Source organism: Topomyia yanbarensis, chromosome 3, assembly GCF_030247195.1.
Source record: "Topomyia yanbarensis strain Yona2022 chromosome 3, ASM3024719v1, whole genome shotgun sequence".
Taxonomy (NCBI): Eukaryota; Metazoa; Arthropoda; class Insecta; order Diptera; family Culicidae; genus Topomyia; species Topomyia yanbarensis.
The window spans coordinates 298,264,204-298,286,608 of NC_080672.1; the positions used below are offsets into that span (position 1 = coordinate 298,264,204).

The following is a 22,405-nucleotide window of genomic DNA, read 5'->3' on the forward strand; positions in this document are numbered from 1 at the left end:
CGCCTCGAAGAAACGAAAGTTCCATACGCACATCCATTATTCAACCAAATAAATAATTCAACATTGTTTCCTGCGTGTCTGTCGATGAGTTCCGAAATTGAGCAATATTTCATTTCACTAATCGAAAATTGGCGTAAAGATTGTTTGGTACGTGTTTATACCAGGTTCGAATAGGTTGACTGTCGTTCTTGGCATTAGAGAGACAAACTGACACAAAATGATATCCCAGCAGGATCGGTGCAAAGCGTCACGTTATTTTTAATAGCAATCAATAGATATCAAATAAAGGTTAAATTTATTTTTATTTGCAGTTGATATATGAGCCTGCATCATACGCGGCTCCAGCCGGCTGACAAAAGTGGCCTTCCTGACAAAATAGTGACGAATTTTGGAAACGTAAAATTAATATAAATTGGTTCTCGCTGGTAATAGGGTGATGAGCCCATTTGCGCCATGTTTCTATTATCACTCTACTCATTTGAAGCCGTTGGTTAGAACAGTGTCTGCCATCTTTGTTCAACGCATTGAGTCAAATGGTAGCGCAACAATAGGGGCGCTACCATTTGACTCAATGCGATTCGAGTTTTCGTTGCGCTCAAGCACGAGTATTTCACTGCTTTTTAGCGCATTTTTGTAATTATCTTGTTTCTCAACAACGAAGTAAAGTTGTTGATATCAATTTTTATTCATTCCATTGATTGTAGGCCAAGAAATTAATGAATTAGTGAGACACCCTGCTTAGTATGGTGAAAATAGGCTCTTTACCCTATGTATCTAAGTATTGACTACTTCTGTTCATTCTTTAAAGTTTTAGGCACTAACTTTTATGAACGTAGTATGACCCTAGTACTAAAAACTACAATTATTATAAAACGACAGCTAATAGGTTTCTACTCATGTATTTATTCAATTAATTCTATTATTAAATTAACTTAATTAGCCTGTGTACGATGACGAAGTCAACTGAGGAATTCCACGAAGATCCGTCCGAAAATCTCTAAAATCGTGACCGACCATCTTAGATTCCGATAAAACATTACAGGTTTAACCGGCATGGAAGACTGAACATTTTCCACAGTCAATAAGATTATTTTGACTCAAGCGCTATTTTTTAAAAGGGCGTAGACGTTTCTACGCGCAATAATTTCAAAATTTGTTTGTTCGATTACACTATTTTATACAGTAAAACTATCTGAGAACAAGTTACAGGGAATGGTAACTTCTGCACGAAAAAATATACACTGAAAAAAAATTTGTGTCATTTTTCACAAAAACAAAAATTCATGATAAAATTTCAATTTGCAAAAAACCCATTTTGAAGTAGAATACTTCTAACGTTTCAATATGGGGTCCCGTTTCAAAAATTTCAGTTGAGAAATTTTCCCAGGTTTGAAATGCGAGTATCTTCCGTTCTACTGGACGAAATTGCAATATTTTTGCACTATCTGATCGGAAATTTGTGCACGTATTTCGTATTAAATTTCGTAATTAGTGCGACTACTATAAATAAACCAAAACTAGGATTTTTTAAAAATCCTTCGGAAACAGCGAGGAAAATGCGCAATTTGCCAGCATATCCCACGCAGAGCCGTCAAAAAGGGGCATGTAAGCGTTTCATTACATACGGGAATATTATATATACAGGTCACGCGAGCTTGTTTTGTATCAGTAGGTGCTCGCTTACCACACGAGCAACATGTTCGTCCGGACGGTACAATGAGCGGTATCATGTTTGCGTTCCCGTATCAAGCGTCATCGCAAGGTTCTTCGTGATAAAATCCAGGGAATCACAAAATCCGCCATTCGGCGTCTGGCTTGTCGTGGTGGTGTAAAATGCATCTCCGATTTAATCTACGAATGCTGATGGTGTGCAGGAAAATGTCATCCGAGATGCCGTGACCTACACTGAACACGCCAAGCGCAAAACCGCAATGAATGTCGTCTATACTCTGAAGCGGCAGGGACGCACTTTGTATGGATTTGGAAGTTGAAAAGGTAGAACTCACTTGTATCATTATAAAAAAGGCCCTTTTCAGGGCCACCAAAATCATTTCAAAGAATAAGTTTGCATTTTCTGTTTCATGGACTGTTTCTCCTTGGAGAGCTATTTGGGTTAAACCCTAAATTATGATTTATTTCAGTACGCAAATTGCAAATATGGTCAGAAACAAACTGGAGTGAAGTGGAAAACATTTTTACTAGGCGCATTCAAAAAAGGTTTCAATTCTCAAACATTTTGCCAAGGTGCCGTATTACATTACTCTCTTTACCCTGAGTGTTCGATAATCTCCGTAGTGGAAACACAATTTCAATTTTGTTCTTTATCAAAAATATGTGGTCGACCAACCAAGGGGTGGAGCTACGACGAGCACATATTGAGGACAACACAAAAAGGACGAGCTTACATTGTGCTGTAGTCAGGTATAAAAACTCAGCATGCTGTTGCTCACGCTCAGTTCGTTTCCAGCATAAGCATACAGTAGTTCGTTTGCAGCATCTCCCGCAAAATTCAAACCGCCGTCCGTTTGCTGCTGTCAGAAGAGTTGGCCAAGCATGCCGTCTTCGATGGCACCAAAACTGTTACCATATACACCAGCACCAAGTAAATTTCGAACACTGCCCAATGAAAAGGCCCTTTTCAGGGCCATCAATTTATCGACAAAGAATGAAATTGAAGTTTTGTTATTACAAGCATCAGCTTGTCAAGAGCGTTGGATAGTAAGTGAGCCACTTGTGAACAATACCGTCGCTTTCACGAGAATGGCACAAAATCGAAAGTTATTTGTGATTTACAGACAGTTTAGTGTAATGATTCAATTTACAAAAATCGAACGTTTTCTAAATCTTCTGTTGTTTTGAATGAAAACCTTCGATTTTTGCGCTGATTGGAAATAGTTGACTAATTCTGTAGAATGTACAATTACTGAAATAACGGATTTTGTGAAAGCAGTGGTTGGTCCATACAATTCGATTCCAAGCGAGCCAGACTAGTTTTCGTTGGAAGGTCCACCTCTGACAATAGAAGTAAACTATTTTATTTTGAATTCAACTACAACTTCCTTGAAAACAGCACAGCTCAAAAAACTTTTGGGAAAAACGAGCAAACCTAAATTTTCCACTATAATGGAAACTGCCTGTGCCCAGCCGCACAGCATCATCAAGATTGATAGTAATTCAAGCCGGGAGGAAAGAGGTTGTAAGGCAATGGAAAACGAAAATTTCATTTATATCTTACTGGAATATAATTGGCTGGTCCTGAAAAGAACTTGTTGGTTTGTGGTTTATTTTGGATCACAATTTAGGCCTGCTCGATTGCTGATAGCTGTGAATATCTCGCAGGGCGACAGTTTCTGTTCAGTAGTGATGAGGCTTCCTAACGCCAACCGTGACTGGGGCACTTTTACACGGCCTTCGTTGCTTACTGCTTGCGGGGAGGCTTTCCTCCGGTGGACTTACGAGCGGTATGTTTGGTACGGGCCATTTATCAACAAAGAATCGAATTGAAATTTTGTTATTACAAGCATCCGAAAGTAGCTTGCCAAGAGCGTTCGATGGCAAGTGAGCTACTTGTGAACAATATCGTAGATTTCACGTAGAATGAAACAAAATTAAAAGTTATCATTTGTGTGTTTGTTTACAGTTTCGTGTTTACTAGGCGCATTCAAAAAAGGTTTCAATTCTCAAACATTTTACCAAGGTGCCGTATTACATTACTCTTTTTACCCTGAGTGTTCGATAACCTCCGTATTGGAAACACAATTTTAAATTTGTTCTTTATCAAAAATATGTGGTCGAGCAACAAAGGGGTGGAGCTACGAAGAACACATATTGAGGACAACACAAAAAAGGACGAGCTTACATTGTGCTGTAGTCAGGTATAAAAGCTCAGCATGCTGTTGTTCACGATCAGTTCGTTTGCAGCATCAGCATGCAGCAGTTCGTTTGCAGCATTTCCCGCAAAATTCAAACCGCCGTCCGTTTGCTGCTGTCAGAAGAGTTGGCCAAGCATGCCGTCTCAGATGGCACCAAAACTGTTACCATATACACCAGCTTCAAGTAAATTCCGAACACTGTCCAAACAACAGGCCCTTTTCAGGGCCATCAATTTATCGACAAAGAATCGAATTGAAATTTTATTACAAGCATCAGAAAGTGGCTTGTCAAGAGCGTTGGATGGTAAGTGAGCCACTTGTGAACAATATCGTCGCTTTCAAGTAGAATGGCACAAAATAAAAAAGTTATTTGTGTGATTTGTAGACAGGTTAGTGTAATGATTCAATTTACAAAAATATAGAATGTTCAATTACTGAAAATAACAGATTTTGTGAAAGCAGTGGTTGGTCCATACAATTCGATTCCAAGCGAGCCAAACTAGTTTTCGTTGGAAGGTCCATCTCTGACAATAGAAATAAACTATTTTATTTTGAATTCAACTACAACTTCCTTGAAAACAGCACAGCTAAAAAACTTTTGGGAAAACCGCGCAAACCTAAATTTTCCACCATAATAAAAACTAGTGCCCCCGCCGCACAGCATCATCAAGATTGATAGTTATTCAAGCCGGGTGGAAAGGGGGAGGGAGGTTGTAAGGCAATGGAAAATTTCATTTATAATAATAATACTTTATAATTGGCTGGTCCTGCAAACAACTTGTTGGTTTGTGGTTTATTTTGGGTCACAATTTAGGCCCGCTCGATTTCTGATAGCTGTGAATTTTTCGCAGGGCGACTGTTTCTGTTCGGTAGCGATGAGGCTCTTAACGCCAACCGTGACTGGTGCACTTTTACACGGCCTTCGTTGCCAACCAGCCCCCTGTCAAGGACGACGTCTCTGTACAGCCAGCATCACTGCCATGAAAGGCAAAACATTGATTTTGAACCGAATGATTAGAAGCTGTATTTAGTTACAAAATGTCGATTAAATTAAATTATTAAATCATCCCACAAGATGCAAAACGTCGTGTGGAATGCTTGAATATCGAGCATAGTGCCGAACATAATTCTTTGTTTGGGGCTTTATAGCTATACCGCCCCATATATGTCGGTCGCTGTCAAACTCCATATGATGGTATAGGGTTGCCAGGAGGCTGTTGCCAACTGCTTGCGGGGAGCCTTTCCTCCGGTGGACTTACGAGCGGTTTGTTTGGTACAGGCCATGTAGCGAAACATTCTGATCTGCTACTTCTCTGATGCTGGTAGTAGGACGACGGTCAAACGCTCGTTTGCGTGCCTTCATTCATAAAAGTTCAACAATATTTTCAAAGAATGTTGCAAATTGTCAACTTGATAATTCCAAAAATACTCCAAATAAACTATGAATGTGTTAAAGTCGACAAAATCGCATAGAAATTGCTTATTCCAGAGCAGAATTTACCGGTCTAAAGTGTATTCTACTTCACTCCGGTTATGTCTCTGACATTACCCACCCATCTTTTTTTTAATTCTTTTATATTTTGTCAACAAAAACCTAAAGAGAAAAGAAACATTTTGAAAGTGATTTCATGATGGAGAAATTATCACCAAAAAAGTTTTTAAATTTCATACTAATTGACATATGAAACTGTAATTTTATTACAGAATATAATTCTAAATATCATTTTAAATCAAAATGCATTTAACAAATATCTTGCAAAATGCGATAGTTTTCGAGATATTTGAAATTTTGCTCCAACAAGAACAATTAATTCATGTACTTAAGTCCTTTTTAAAAGTTTTTCGCGTTAACCCATCATAAATTGTCAAAATTCTAATGTTTATCGTTTTACAGACATAAAAGAAGCTTATTCAGTGTATTTGGATCATGTAGAAGCTTTAAATAAAAAAAAATTCAAAACAACAACTTTTGACAAATTTTCACAATTCATACTATTTGCAGTCAAAAGTAGAATTTTATTTTTGAATATGATTCCAAACGCCATTTTAAATCGACATTCTTATAAAAAAAATTTCTGAAATGTAGTATTTTTCGAGATATTTTAAATTTTGTTTTAACAACCCAATTATTTTGTTTTATTACCACCTTTTCAGAAGTTATTCGCGTTTCTCCATCAACAGCAATTCATTTTTCGTAAGGCCCATAACATTTCCTGTAACTTTTCCATTGACATCAAGGCGATATTGTAAACCATTTGAAAGCTATATGAAAACAACCAAAATATATTTCAACTATATAGTTTAATCATCAGATCCTATGGTTGAAATATATTTTGGTTGTTTTCATATAGCTTTCAAATGGTTTACAATATCGCCTTGATGTCAATGGAAAAGTTACTGGAAATTTTATGCGCCTTACGAAAAACTAATTGCTGTTGATGGAGAAACGCGAATAACTTCTGAAAATGTCGCAATAAAACAAAATAATTGGATTGTTTAAACAAAATTTAAAATATCTCGAGAACTACTACATTTCAGAAATTTTTTGTTAAAGAATTTTGATTTAAAATGGCAATTAGAATCATATTCAAAAATAAAATTCTACTTTTGACTGCAAATTGTATGAATTATGAAATTTTGTCAAAAGTTGTTGTTAGGAAAACTTTTTTATTTCCATGACCCAAATACACTTTTCCATGATCCAAATAGACTGAAAAAGCTTCTTTTATGTCTGTAAAACGATAAACATGAGATCTTTGACAATTCATGATGGGATAACGCGAATAACTTTAAAAAAAGAAATAATTACATGAATTAATTGTTCTTGTTGGAGCAAAATTCCAAATATCTCGAAAACTATCGCATTTTGGAAGATATTTGTTAAATGCATTTTGATTTAAAATGATACTTAGAATTATATTCTGTAATAAAATGACAGTTTTGTATGTCATTAATGTGAAATTTAAAAACATGTATAAAGTTATTGTTAGAAAAACTTCTTTTCTGACAATTTCCCCATCATGAAATTACATTCAAAATATTTCTTTTCTCCTTAGGTTTTTGTTGACAAAATATAAAAAATTAGAGAAAATGTTTTTTTTACAATTTGAATTTTTATCATAAATTTTTGTTTTTGTTAAAAATGACACATTTTTTTCAGTGCATATTTTTTCGTGCAGAAGTATTCATTCCTTGTAACTCGTTCTCAGATAGTTTTACTGTATAAAATAGTGTAATCGAACAAAAAAAAATTTGAAATTATTGCACGTAGAAACGTCTCCGCCCTTTTGAAAAATTGCCCTTGTATTGGAATACTGTAATTACCAGAGAAAATCATGGAGATTCATAAACCGAACACAAATGTAAAGTGTCTTTCGAATCGACGATGGTCATATTTTGCGATCTGCCGGTTTCTAATGGAATCCCTCAACTGATAAATGGACACACAATGACCCCCACTGTAAGCCCCGTCCACCAACACTGCCATTAAACTGTGGAACAATGTCATCAAACGCGGCCCACAGCAAAACTCAGTCCACGTCGATCCGCCAGCCGGCCACGCCAGCGCGCTCAGGCTACTGGTTAAGCGTTAGTATGGGCTGGTGCAGAGTGTGAAAAAAACACAAAACATAAAAAAGGCCCATACGTCCTCTCGGTCTCCTCGATACACCACTGTCGAGGCGTAATGCAATAACCATCTTAAAGCAATTGTCTGTCAGAAGTTTTTTTGCACTGATGCACGCAATATGCTTGATGATGTTTGCAATACCGTCAAACCCCTCAACCTAGGGGAGGGAACTTGGACTCCAAACTTCATAGCAATACTCCAGGATTGACCGTGACAAAGAGCAGTACAGTGATATCCGTGAAATTATTGATAATCTTGAAGATGCGTCCCAGCATTCGAGATGCTTTGCTAACTGTATAGGAAACGTGCTGTTTAATCGTAAGGTGCGAATCTAATATCACTCCTAGATCCTTCATGTGACTAGCGCGCTCAATTTTTGTATCCAGGAGACGACAGTCGAAACAATCCGGGTTTTTTTTTCGTGAGAATGAGATGACCGAGCACTTCTTCTGATTTACACACATACGGTTCGTGCTACACCAATCAGCGAAGGTTTCAAACTGTTGTTGGAATAATCTACAATCTTCAGTAGACCAGATGAGAAGAAACATCTTCAGATCGTTTACGAAGGATAGGCGGTGAGTCTTCAGAACTAGATCAGCGTCGTTAAAGTAAAGCAGAAACATCAACGGTCCCAAGTGATTATCTTGGGGTACTGCTGACGCGAGAAAAAATATGGGTGCATGACAATCTTCTATAATAATTGGTGAAGCGTATTATACCCTCTTAGCCTACATGTTATTAATGCGTCACTTTGAAAAACAAAATATGCTCCATAGTTTGCCAGCCTACGACAATACCAATGCGTCCATAGGACTTGTGAGGGTGGATCATCGAACTTGTTTCCTAACAAGACGTTTTTAATGAGTTTCTAAAAGTTTTCTTCCTGTTGTCGCACTTCCTACCCTACAAAGCACAAGAATAGCTCGGGATGTAAACAAAGTTTTTTTTTCTCATTCTATTACGATGTGTGAAGTGACTTTTTTCCCTTCTTTCTCTAAGGACCGTTTTTTTCTAAAAGGGACCAAAAAAGGCTTAAAGATGTAATCCTTTAAGCCTTTTTTGGTCCAGGTGCAGCTAAATTTATGATTTCTGGCTTTTCCCCTTTTGGGAAACATTACCGGAAGACCCTCCTCAGAAACGACGTACCGAAGAAACTTTTTCGGTTTCTTGTTTGTTAGCTGTGTTCGGTTGAATTCCACCGCAAGCGGCAAGGGGAAACCGGCGCTATCCTGTATAAAATGCGAATTTGAATGCTTGTTTGCAGGATTTTCCGTTCCTTCGCTGGATAAATAGGGAAAATGTTCCTGTGCTTCTTTCACCCGTGCTTGCATTGAGGTGCGTTACGGTTGTAAAATGCGAAAGAATTGAAAAAGTGAGCAAAAGAATGATGTTGACACCATCCGAATAATGAAGTTATTTTGAGCTACGATTGTCTGGAAGTTGGTTGGAAAATAGATTAAATTGGTCTAGTGGAGTTGAATTGACTTGTCAGTGGTTGAATAAAGTTTGCAGTAGTTTGGCCCCGAGTGGCTAACTTCAATTGAATGGATTTGAATAAAATTGACGCTGTTGGATTCTGCAGCCGCCGCCAGGTTATTTGGTTGTTCCAAGCGGCGAGGCAGTAAAAATACCGCGTTACTGGATTCACCGTGCACCGTATTTTGAATTGACTATTTTGCAATTCTACCCCCAGGTGTGAACTCTACAAAGAATCTCATGAACTACATTGAAGCAGGTGGCCTGTGTTAAACCAAAGGAGACCTAGCGCCATTTTGAGATACTATTCGCACACGAGGCGACAGAACGCACGCCACAAAATGTTTACTATGAATTTTGTTCTACTTATTCCAACGCTTTGCCGCATTGAAATAACTAGAACAAAATCCATAGTGAATATGTTTATGGCAAGTCCTGTGCGTACAACATAAATTAAATGCTGAAAATAGGATTAGTTTTCCATATGTTATCAGTCTGCATTTAAAATGACCAACAATTTGCTTTTCGATTTTTTTTTTCAGAATCATGTGGTTATACACCCTCCTCAGCCTTGTCTTCAGCAGGAAGCTGGATATTACCGCCTTTTCCATCAACACAGATAATCAGGTAAATTCGCTAATTTTGTTTTTGTGTTATTGTTAGTTTTACTGTAGTATGTCCAGTATTTTTTGATTTGCAGAAATCGAAACTGGATGACCTCTTAGAATAGTCTCGAGCGAATTTTTGGGGTAGTCGGCGTAACTTTTACCCCCTTGGTATTCCGAGTTTTAATGCTGGAAGGGTTGCCTAAATTTCATTCCGAATACGTTATAAACTAAAACTTTTTTTGAAAACCTGTATAAAAACAGAATCGAATCCCGGCTTTTTCAGAATTGAAACCCAGATTTGGCGATTGGCGATGTGGGAGCGTTGATTCTACATTTTAGAGCAGTCATTTTTTGACAAGATTCTGAGTCCAATCGTAGCAACAGAGTGTGCCTTCAAAATCCCTAGAGCGCGGTTTTACCTTGGGCTAGCGCTTCCAGAGGATCGTTTCAACATTGGACGTTGGCAAGGGACGATGGAGGTGGGGGCCATTTGCAACGGAATTTTCTGGATGCAATAGAGGACATGATGCTTCGACCGTCAATCGAATCGAGGAATCGAACAATAACAATAAGTGTCGTGCAACTGAGGGTGGTGGCGAACCTGACAGGTTCGCTTATTACAGGCGGTTTCCTATTTACTCCCATAACGGTGAACAAGAGAAAAGTCTGCTGAAACCTAGGTTTACAGTGTGGAGCAACTCACTGGACATCGGGTGAAATCTGTCTAATATATTGTTTAACTGTATGCTTCCAATATGCTCTCCAGTGGCGTAGCCAGAAATTTGGTTTGGAGGGGGTTTTGATGAAAATCGCAATTTTTTTGAAAAAATGCTAAAATTTAATATGAGTTTGATAAATTATTGAAAACTCAAAAACATAAGTAGTCTAACAGATGTCATTCCAGTCTACAAACAAGAAGGATCAACATGGAACAGTTTTCAAACCTCTATAGATTATTTTCTTGTATAATATGTCAATGAAGTCAAAAATTGCGATCTTTTAAAGTGGGATAAATGATCTAAAAAAATTTCAACGTTCAAGATCACCTAATATAATAATCCTTGACTTTGAAGGTTTGACAACTTCGGGAAGTTATCAACATAAAACAGCGCCTGCTTTGATATAGAAATTTTAGTGATTAACTCTCATAGAGGTAATTATGGTGAATTAATTTTACAAAAATATTAAGAGACATGGTGCCTTCAGCAAAGTTTTGGATAATGTCATTTCAAACAATTTTGTTGAAAATATGAAGGCTACATGAATTTAACATATAGGGATTTAAATGGACTGGGACTGCTATATTTCTTCTTAGTGAAGAAAAATTTAGGTGAAAACTATTTTTTTCTGCGCTACGGATAAAATTGTTTGAAACAATCATTGCGAGTTGAGAACACAAAACCTATAACTAAATTATGGATGGATGGAACTGAAACTTGCGTTTCGACTTCATCTCATCAGAATCCGACACTAACTTGGTGGGCGGACTAAGCTTGCGCCGAATTGATGCTAGCTCCTGAAAATGGAATCACTCTTTGTGTTTTTGAGTCCTTTTAATATCTGGGAATTATTTGTTTTATATCCAGTTCCCTTATTTTTTTTGTAAGCTTCAAAGGCACCTTGAACGCAATGTGAATTTATTATTTAATTACCGCAGAAGAGATTTATCAAATACAGTAATTTCAGAATAACTTGTTGTAAAGGTTTTCTACTACTATATTTCGATACTCTGAATATGTGGGATATTTATGTCTTTGACAAAGTTGTTTGAAATAGCACTTTCGAAAACTTTGCTGGAGACATTAAGTCTCGACCCAAATTTGGTTGAAGAGTAATTCTTGTCTATAATTACTTCTAGGAGGATTAACCGTCAAAATTATTCTATCAGCAGATGAACACCCAACCCAAGTAACCATAAGCATTAAGCCATTGCACTATATTGGCTATACATTTGCACTAATGTTGCATTGAAACTCCATTACAGCATTAACAACGCAATAAAGCTCTTTATTAGCATCAATAATGCATAACTGCACAGCCGACATATAGCATTATAGCTTGCTCTATATGCGTATATAAAGCTGATATAACGCGTACATGCTTCAAGGATCTTTAAAGCATGTAAGCTTTACAAGTGCATTTAATGCCATTATAGAGCATATAAAAAGCTGATATAATGCTATTGTAATGCTGTGGGTTTATTTGTTATGCAACTCTTCTTGAAGATTATATTCGGCATATTTCATTTCAATCGAACATATGCAATATAGTCCAGGAAGCAAACGCAGCGCACTTACCGTGAAGGACGAGGCAAGGTACCTCAGTTCGAGACGTACTAAAGGTAATTTTCGTAAACATTCATATCATGTGAGAACGAAAACCCATTAAGGATATTCATTACAATGCGTTAGAACAGACTCAATTACGGTTTTAAACAGAATATTTTATTTTAAAATTTTTCCTTTTTGCTCATCATACCGAAAGGAAACATAATTAATGGTTTTAAAACCATGGCGGACAATGACAACCAACTGAAGCTTTTTAATAGCATTAGTAGTGCCAATATAAGGCTTTCAAATTTAACATTTGTACGCTTTTGCTATATAATAGCATTAGTACTGCAGAAACGAGCTGTCAATCTCCGCACAGTAATAGCACTATATTTCGCCTTTTCTGGCATAATATCGGCATTAAATAAGTATTTAGGGCTTCACTGCTTTTTAGGACAGCTTTATATGTGGATCTAAAGCAGATATTAGGCTACGTTATAATGCTTATTGGTTACTTGGGCAGTTTTACGTTTTGAAATTCTTCAATGTTACTTAACATCGAAATTTGGCAGTTTCGAATGAATGTGATCGTGACCGTTAAAAATTTATCGAGCATTAATTTTACTTTTCTTTATTAGTCAACCTCACAACTTGCAGTACTAGTACGTAGCACACAAAATTTTAGTACGCCATTCATTGCATCCTGCTAAGAGGCTATTCATATAGTTGATAATACAACAAAAATCCAATGCTCATAAAACCGATCCTGACCTGCTAGAGACAAAATTACATCAGCTTTCAACTAGTTTGTGAAATGTTATTCTTGTTGTTAACCATATTGAATTGTTGTCTAAACTCTACACAATCTAAAAAAATACATTTTCAGCAAATGTTGAAATGTATGTAAGTTTTCGGTAAACAAGCTTATGTTTTATATGCAATCAACCTATTCAAATTTAGATTCCCATTCGAAAAATTGTCTCTAATCCATATTTTGAAGCATCTTTCCAAAAATGAGCTCATAATAATTCAGACAGTTATTTTATTTTACATTGAAGTAATTTGACAACTATGGGATTTTGGCTAAGAGATAAGTTACAAGATCCCCTTCCCATAATTTTCCAAAAGTTCTCATGACGCTTTAAACACAGTTCTCAATGTAGTGATCAGAGAATATTTTTCCAAAAATATTTTGTGGAATATTAAATTAAATTCGTCAGCATCATTTTTTTTTTCAATCCAATTAATTTTGGTTTGGGGGGGGGGGGGGTTTAACCCCCAAAACCCCCCTGGCTACGCCACTGATGCTCTCTATTTTATGCTACATCATCTCCACATGGCTTTGCAATTAAAGTGGAATTTGGTCCTGCGATTTTTTAAAGTTGGCTTTCGCATGAATTTCATAAACAAAAAGAAGCATTAGTTTATAGAAAAATATCAATATATGGCGGAGCTATAGGTTTTACCCCGAAACCACTTTTTTAAAGAGACAGATCACAGTCTTTTCATAGGAAGATCCTAGTATGCGTCAAAACGTAAACTGTCTCTGTGCTCGGATGTGTGACAGTTTCTAAGGGCGAATAGTAGCGTCTACGTCATCAATACCAGGTTTTATAGGCTGTCTTTTAGAGATGGTCGGGTTCGGGTTTTTGGACCCGAAACCCGGACCCGACCCGCACCCGACGGGTTTCGGGTCGGGTTCGGGTTCTGTAAATTTAAGCTTCTCGGGTTCGGGTCGGGTTCCGGGTTTTCAAATTTGAAATTCTCGGGTTCGGGTCGGGTCCTGGTTTTTGAAATTTTGAGCTTTCGGGCTTTCATGACACTGTTTGCGTATATACACAAAACGCACGTCTTTTTTGTAGTAGTGAATTATACTTCGTGATACGAATGGATGACACATATAACCGTACCAAATGTTAGCACCTCTGAATCGCTAGAATTCGTCGTATTTTCTGGTGCTCAAATATTGTATTTATACATTCTTGCATAAAATTCCGTTTAAATTCTTCTTAAATAATTCGCAAACTGCCTGAATTATTTGATTTTTTAAACGAACATTCATGAAAGAGCATTCAACACTACGTGTTTCACATCTAAAATCTCTTTGAGATTTTTTTTCATTAAAATTAGTAATAAACCAAGTCAACAGGAATTTATCGGAAAATATCGGTTCAACTTTCTATAATGGAATATAAATTTCGATAGGTACTTTAAAACCGATACTTAGGCCGCGGCGACTTTTTGTCTACGTAAACGGTTTTGTAGGGTACATTCGTACCCCAGAACTAAAATCGCTCTAATATGTTTTATTTTTATTAAATTTATAATTAAATTGGATAGTTTTATTCTAAAATCATTCGTAAAGCAACTTGTTTAAAAATCTTCGTGTTTGGACTATTTAATGATGTAATATTTCATTTTGTATAGAACAAGTCTTTAAAATACGTCAAAATTCCCTTTTTTCTTCATATTGCTATAACTCCGGTAGTTTCAAATCGATTTTGACCATATATACGACGTTGTAAAGCTTATTAAATTTCCTTTTGAACATTTTTTTTTAAAAAACCTATCAAAAAGTATATTTATTGTGATGCTTTTTTGAAAACCTAACGCCAATACAAACGTTCAAAATACAGCAAATATGCAGTTATGAAGATGAAACAGGAAGGCGTCGAAGGAACAGGTAGAGTCGGTGCATTGTACGTGTATATAAAGTAAGTATGTTCCAGAGCCTGAGCTGCAGAAGATAACGAATCGAATGATGCGTCTTGCATACTATATACAAATCATATTCACGAATGTTTGACTCTTTCATCCGCAAAAGCAATACCGATGCAAACGCATTTTCTAGTTACTATAGTGTTTTGTTATGTAAAATAACAGATACTATTATTCGGCAGAGTTTTTTTGAATTATGTACACATGACAAAACACTAACGCATACGGTTTTGTGGGGTACATTTGTACCCCAAACAAACTTTAAGCGAGTACTGTTAAGTTGGTCAAACGAAACAAATAGGTTGTACCTGCTTTAACGGAAGTTTAATAATCAAATTGGTTTATGATAAAGATTGCTTGCTACACACCAAAAAAATCTGAATTTTATCGTTGACGTAATTGCAAACATGACACAATTCAACAAACCGTAATTTACGAAATGACAGAACATTACCGTGTTCCATTTAATTTTACATGAAACATATACTTTACATGCGCAATGACTTAAAATTACACTTCCTACCATTCAGAACAAACGCTGTATGTGGAGTAAAATTACATGAATAACGAAATTAAACGTCATGTAAAATTAAAATCAAACGTAAAACTAAGTCATTTTTGATGCTCGTATATGTCATGGTCAGGAGACGTAAATTTACACTATTTTTTCTAGGTGTGTAGATATAACTCAATGCGTATGGTGCTACTGCAGATTCGAGTGATTCTACTATTCTTAGATGAGCCTAGGGTCCAGATCGGGTGCCTAGAATTAAAAATCTTTGAGATCTTTGGTTGATTCTCCGTATTAGAAAGTTGGATTCGGATCGGGCTTCTCAAATTTTAAATTTTCGGGTTCGGGTCAGGTTCGGGTTATCAAATTTTAAAATTCTCGGGTCGGGTCGAGTTCGGGTTTTACAAAATTTTCATTCTCGGGTACGGGTCGGGTTCGGGTTTTTAAGTTTTAAAATGTTCGGGCTCGGGTAGGGTTCGGGTTTTTCAAATTTTGTAATTTCGGGCTCGGATCCATTTTCATGCTCTCGGGTTCGGGTCGGGTTCGGGTTCGAAAAAATTGAAACCTGACCATCTCTACTGTCTTTGTTCACAACAACTAACAGTTTTGTCGCATGATAGGTCCTTGTTTAGAGGGACTTTGGAGACAGATCAACTAAAACCGTAAAACTCACAAAAATTCATTAGTATCTTCACACATTAACGATTGGTTAAAGAAATATTTTGTTTTTTTTTTCTATTTACGGGAACGTTTTTCCCAAAATAAAAAACAATGTTTTGGGTTCCAAGAATTGTACTAAAAAATTCTTATCTGAAAAATTTATGCATTTAAATAAATTGCTATTACGAACATTTCACAATATAAAGTAGATCGGGTAAGTGTTTTTTTTTAGTAATCGTTATGACGTAAAGAGCAAGCTCTAAAACCGAAAGCGATTTTTTGGTAATATGAAACAGACAATATGGTAAACGGAGCCTGAAGAGGGGTTTTTAGATGTTTTGGATTTCATGGTTACGTCTTAATAAGAAAAAATCTTATGATGAAATTCCAAAAATGCCAGTAACCATATTGCAAGCCAGTAACCATATTGAAATTTACTAATAGTTTCTTATATCTAACAAAGGGTACTCCAAAGGCCAGTTGTATTTAACCGGTTCGATTCTACAGTTACCGAGTTTCTGAATTCAAAATATCCTGAAATTTATAAATCAGTTTGAAATTGCCTCAGTTATGAGCATGTTTGTACTTCGGCTACCAGTTCTATTTAGTCAGACGCATGACGGTATAATCGGAAAAGTATCTTGCATCGTTTAATGTTAGTTTATCTCCTTGCTCAGATGAAAACGTTTCAGCAACGAAATTTTATCATGCTATGAATCTCAACTGTACCTCGAGAGGCTATCCGTATTGATGCAGGATTATTGTAAAAACTTGAGAGCGTAAGGCAAAAGTTTGCCTCTATAAACCTGTATATTTTCAATAATCTATATTGAGTCGTAACTTTTACTTTCTGTAGTTTTCACGCTTTATTCGGAGCAAACTTTTTCGACTTATCGATTGTAGAGGTTTATCAATACATACCTATATACGCTGTGTTGCTTGTGTGTGTTTCGGAGGCACACAATGTTGGTCCAGTGATTTGCTGATGATACTAGAAGCCATTAAAGGTGGAGCAATGAAAACATAACACCTCTCAGTTTTGAATTCCTTGGAGGGATAGTTATTCTACAATGATTAGTGTGAGAAGTGTTACTCAATAATATTAACAGAAATTCCTGTGAAATTGATGTGCACCTTTCATTTAGCTGAAACAGTGCAGATACTTGTTCCACATAATACTGCTTTGGAAGCTTTACGACACTTGTCCGTAAAAAAGATTTAGGGTAAAGTGGGGCAAATCCGACCTAGTAAATGGTTTTGGCTGTAAAATGCTCATTTTACATCGGATCAAGTCGCTTTATATATCAAATTAAAGGTTAGACCCCTGGGCAACTTTCTATATATATAGCATTTTACTTGGATCTTGGGAATATCTTGTGATACAAGCGTTTTACAAAAATGTTCATTTTTGCTGTTTTCAAAAATGGTGGGGTAAACCCGACCCCCTATGTTTTGGTTGATTTAGTGCAGCTATTATCCAAATTTTATGGTTTGTCAATGATAAATCAATGAATATTGTGTTATTAAATTGTAACATGAAGAAAATGGAGTTCAATGTCAATCTTGGAATGCTAAAATCACGAGCAGTAGCACGTAATGGTATTCCCATTTACATCGGAGCAATTGCTCGACGAATACTATAATCATCATGTTTTTGTGTCTTTCGTTTGTAATCATGAACCATTTTGCATAAAAATAACAAATAATAACAATGGAAATATATTCCAATCTGAAAAATAAAAATTTTCTTGGCAAAAAAGCGGTCGGATTTACCCCACTATTTAGTGGTCGGATTTGCCCCACCGCGTCATTTTTCATTACGATGCAATTAAAAAAAATATTAAAAAGGTTGAACTAAATTCTTCTATGCACTTTGTAGGACTTTAATCAAAGAATTTAAATCCACTTACATTTATTATGAAATCACTTTAACAATCAGAAATATACTGTAGTCAATGATGCACAAAAGTCAAATCAAAAGTTCTAAAAACACACCTTTTATCGTTTGAGCATCTCAATGTAGACTGATGAAATGCTGTCATACCACCATTATGATTATTTTCGATGCTCTACACGACAACATTGATATTAGTTCGCGTAGTGCTTCTGATTTTCGGTAACAGAGGGGGGTCGGGTTTACCCAACGGTCGGATTTGCCCCACCTTACCCTACAGATTTTGATATATAATAGATATAGAGCTATCGTTATGTAAATCGTCTGGGGTATGGAACGGCATTTCCATTGTTTCTGAAAGGCACACAGTTTACATAGAACGGTACGACACCGAAGGGTAGTATGAACCGACATAAATCCATCGTGCCTATAAGCTATTATAGTGTCGTTTAAACCTGGAGCTATGTGCTTTTTTATGATTGCCAAAATACTTACTTCCATTTACGCTTTATCGCAATGTTGAAAGTAAATATTGCTCATTTGATATTGCCTTGAAATGGTCCACACAGCGGGTAATAATGAATGGTACCTGTTTGTTTGGTGACCCAACATTTTACTGTGCTACATCATCAGGCACGTAGCCAGAGGGGGGGCTAGGGGGCTAAAGCCCCCCCCCCGAAATTTTTCAAAAATAAATTTAAAAAACCGGTGACTTTTAACAAAACTTGTTGCTTATTTGGTTTGAACAAATTATTGAGAAAAAGTTAAAGAAGGCTATTTCTAACCACCGAAGGCAATGGTCACGAAATTCAGTGTGCTTTATGCTTTTGCTCGAGCCAGTGCGAAGCGAACAACAAAAAAGTAACTTTTATATTGTGTGCCTTGTCTGAAGAATACAAGAGACTGTTACTTTAATTGTAGCTGTAATAATCTGTCGAGATTAGTGATTAGCAGAAGCAAGAATTGGTGCTCCAGCCAAATGCGGTGATTATAAAATTATTGATCATTCGCATCCTGAAGGTGTAAATAGAGATTAGACTTTCGGAAACCGGCTCTATCCAGTTCTATCATGGCAGGCATTTAGCGCTCAACAAATTAGTGCAGACGAAACCATTCATTTCGCACAACTTAAAGCACAAGGTTGTGTGTGACAATGCTATAATTAAGATCCTTCTGTATATGGACTATGAGAAAATGAATGTTCCGCTACAAGATCGGATACCGCTTACTCGCAGATTAATGTCACATTTGGGAGAAATGGAATCTATTTGGAAGGGCAATTATTGAGGGCGAAAAGCAAGGAAGATATTCGCGAACATAAAGGCAGCAACTACGATGATGACACGGAAATGTACAATAGCGAGATAGAAATGAACTACTCCCCCCCAAGACATAGTTGGTGAGGAAAAAAATATTTCCTCGCCTCGTAAACAGGTTTCCACGTGCAATGGCTAAGCGCTTGCGCGAGATCTGTAGGACAACCACATAAACTCGTTATATTATTTTTATTGTTTACATAAGGAAATATATAAAAGACCCACGACCCAGTTTGTTATTTTTAAATGATAAGTTTTTGAATTGCGCACAATTTTGAATTTCTGTATTAGGTCAGTGCACACTGTACACTCTGTTCTCTGTACACTACTCTGCGCTACACAAAAAGTATTTCAATTTATCTGAGAACGATTGAGCCGAGAATAGAATTTTCATTTCGCGTCATTTTAACGCAATACCATTTTTATTAACGCTTCATTTCATTGTTACGAGTAATTCGTTCCGTACTAATACACTGTTAATCCGTAAATCCGTGATATCTTCGACAAACGTGCAAAAAAAATTCTTTTAAAAGTGGACCGGGCAAAAAGTGGTAAAATAATAGGCAATCACGAAGAGGGACTAAAATGTTGGGACTGATTGAATCTATAAGTCAATAAGTTGGGATAACAGTTTCGATTTCATGTCTTAAGTATGTGACAGTCTTTCGTTCCGTTTTTGCTCGTCTTGGAATAAAATGAGAGAGATAATCTTAAATAAGAGAGCAAAGAGAGGAAAAAATCAACCAATCTAAATCGACTCAAGATCACTCTTCTATCTTTACTATACACTCAACACGAGTTCTTTCCGAATTGCGCTCTGATCTTCTCATTTCGTCTTCGTTGCGTTAGGTGCAACAACTTTAATTGAAACTTTTTCCCAAATAGTGATAAAACAAACATGTAATCAGACAAACATTACAACTTTCTTCAAGAAATCATACATCTCTTCCAATCTTGATGATGATTGAAAAAAATCAAGAGCTAATTATTTTTATTCACAAACAAACCTATTACTAAACAGATTAGTGTTCATATTTGTTTAATGAATTGGCAAAGAGTTTTGCAAAAGTTTTACAGGAAACGGATAATTTGCTGTAATTTAAAACAGACAACTCTAAAAGAAAGCCTCGGCAAATTAGGTGCAAGTGCGATGTGTTCTCTTCCATGTGTCGGAAGCAAGTGATGCTGAAATTATTATCTATGTTTATAGTCTCTAGTTATATTGGTGTCATCAATGTTATATTTACCAAATTTTATGTAAATTAGAAGCATTGAGTGATCAGTGCTAAGTAATTTTCTTTCTATTTGTGAATAGATTCTGAGTAGTTTCGCTCAGTAGATTAAATTCTGGGTAGTTTCCATTAGTAGATTAAATCATTGAAATATATATTTGACATTGTCCAAAACCCCATGAATTCCGAAATAAAACCTTCAAATAAATAAATAAAACCAAAATGTTCAAATATAATATTTACTTAATCTAGGTAATCTTCTCAAGTTACAACGGTTTTGCAAGATTGTCAAAAGTCAATAGAGCTAAGGCATTCTTGCTTTGTAGTGAAATCAGTAGTTTTTGCACTCACTTTACATTTTGACTTTTACTATAGTTTTAGGGATCTAGGAAAATCAGTCTACGATATTTTTAATTCATAAGTACAATGATATAAAAAGTACCTAAAAAGAATCAACTTAAATAGATAAAAAGATAGTTATTCTGAGTTGCCTGATAATGTTGTCGAAGATAGTCTTTAACCCATTACCTATGAGAGTCAAATGAAAAAAAACATGTGTTTTTTTCAGGATTGTTTTGATTACGACATGATCAGTATCATTTAAATTGAAAATTTCATAAAGTCGAGTTAACGCAAACTTCGGATGAAGTCAAAGAGCTAGTAATAGTAGAAAGAAACCTGATCATGAAAATAGGAGTTGAACCTATTTTCTGCATCTACAAATCGCCTGCCTTATCAGAAGATTTGAAGCAAATTTCGACATTCACTTTGTTCGGACATTCTTTGCAACGGTAAACTTTGATTTCACACTGATATATTCCTATTCATGGGGACAACCTTGACGTTGGTTTCGTTCTTCTGATTAGCAAATGCGTGTAAAGTTTCATGAGACGGGTTTTTGGATATTTTTCTACTCATTCCAATTTAGCGTCTTCTACAAATTGTAAAGGTGTATCGAATGTGTAGCATTTTCAAGCAGCGTAGCATGCAGCGTAGCATTTTCAAGCAGCCCTTAATACTTTGAGCTCTTGACTATTCATTTTTGTAACTAGAGAAATTTCTAACTTGTAAATCAAAAATAATCAAATTTAATTCGTCGATGCACTATAGCCTTTCTTGTAACAGGCAACATATTATTAGAGTTTTGAGTGTCTATTGTCTTATTTTTGGAATTGTTTTCACTAAGAACTTTTCATAATTACGTTCAGTTTCCAGTGATTGTTTCAAGTCATCAGAATTAATACATTTATGCAATAATTTTTAAGCCCCTCCCGAAACAAAATCCTGGCTACGGGCCTGTACATCATTACTACCGTAAAACGGGGTATCTTTGATCAAATGAGACTTTTTTCAGTAACGTACGATAAGATGATTTCCTCTATCAAAATGATCGAAACAAAATACAAACCATACTGTAAACATGTTCAGCATCTACCGGCAATGATTATTTCGTCATTTACCCTTTTTGAGAACAAATTCAAATTGAAAATGATGAAACTTTCATGCATCGTTTCAATCTGTTCAAACAATAATATTAGTGAAATCAACCATATTTTTGTCCAATAATTTATTTAAGAAACCGGGAGTTTTATTGCTATTTAATTTCGACTATTTTACCGAAAAAGTTCGATAAAAGTCGGCCTTATCCTTCTAGGCAATTCTGTTTTCTTACGAGTCGACACAATATCGGGCCATAAAATCACCTGCAGATATGCAATTTACACAACATTGGAAGCGTTATTTCTTATTTCGATATACATATTTTGCTGATCAAAGTTACCCCGAAAACAACGTATGAAAATTTACAACAAATTTATTTTATTTTTATAGTAAAACGAAATAAATTACCAAACAATTCGGACGTTTTCAATCAACGGGTACCAGTACATGTTTTAAAAATGCAAACAGCTACGTCTACCTGACTTGAAGAGAGTTATTCGAACAACTGTAAAAAATTGATCAATGTTCCCCCATTTTACGGTACCTCGATTCATAATAAGCATTTGCTTGGTATTTACTGTTTAAGCTTCATAGCACCCTGCATGGTATAGAGCACGATATATAATTTTTCAGTTATCAGCTGGTGGATTTTACTAATTCATTCAACCTGTAGAATTGAAATTTTAGTCAGATTTCATTCTGCAATTGGAATTTTTTGGATCAATTTGTGTAATTGATATCTATTGATTACGTTTATATCTCAACAGAGCTCTACCG

At 35.9% G+C, this 22,405-nt stretch overlaps 1 protein-coding gene across 1 annotated transcript in view; it reads left to right on the forward strand.

Moving 5' to 3' along the window:
- Window positions 1-22,405, forward strand: part of LOC131691315 (uncharacterized) — a 257,425-nt gene that overhangs the window by 165,243 nt on the left and 69,777 nt on the right. The window contains exon 3 of the mRNA XM_058977606.1: window positions 9,522-9,606. Within this exon, the coding sequence (XP_058833589.1) occupies window positions 9,526-9,606 (81 nt within the window). The 5' untranslated portion in view covers window positions 9,522-9,525. The remainder of the gene's footprint in view (window positions 1-9,521; window positions 9,607-22,405) is intronic.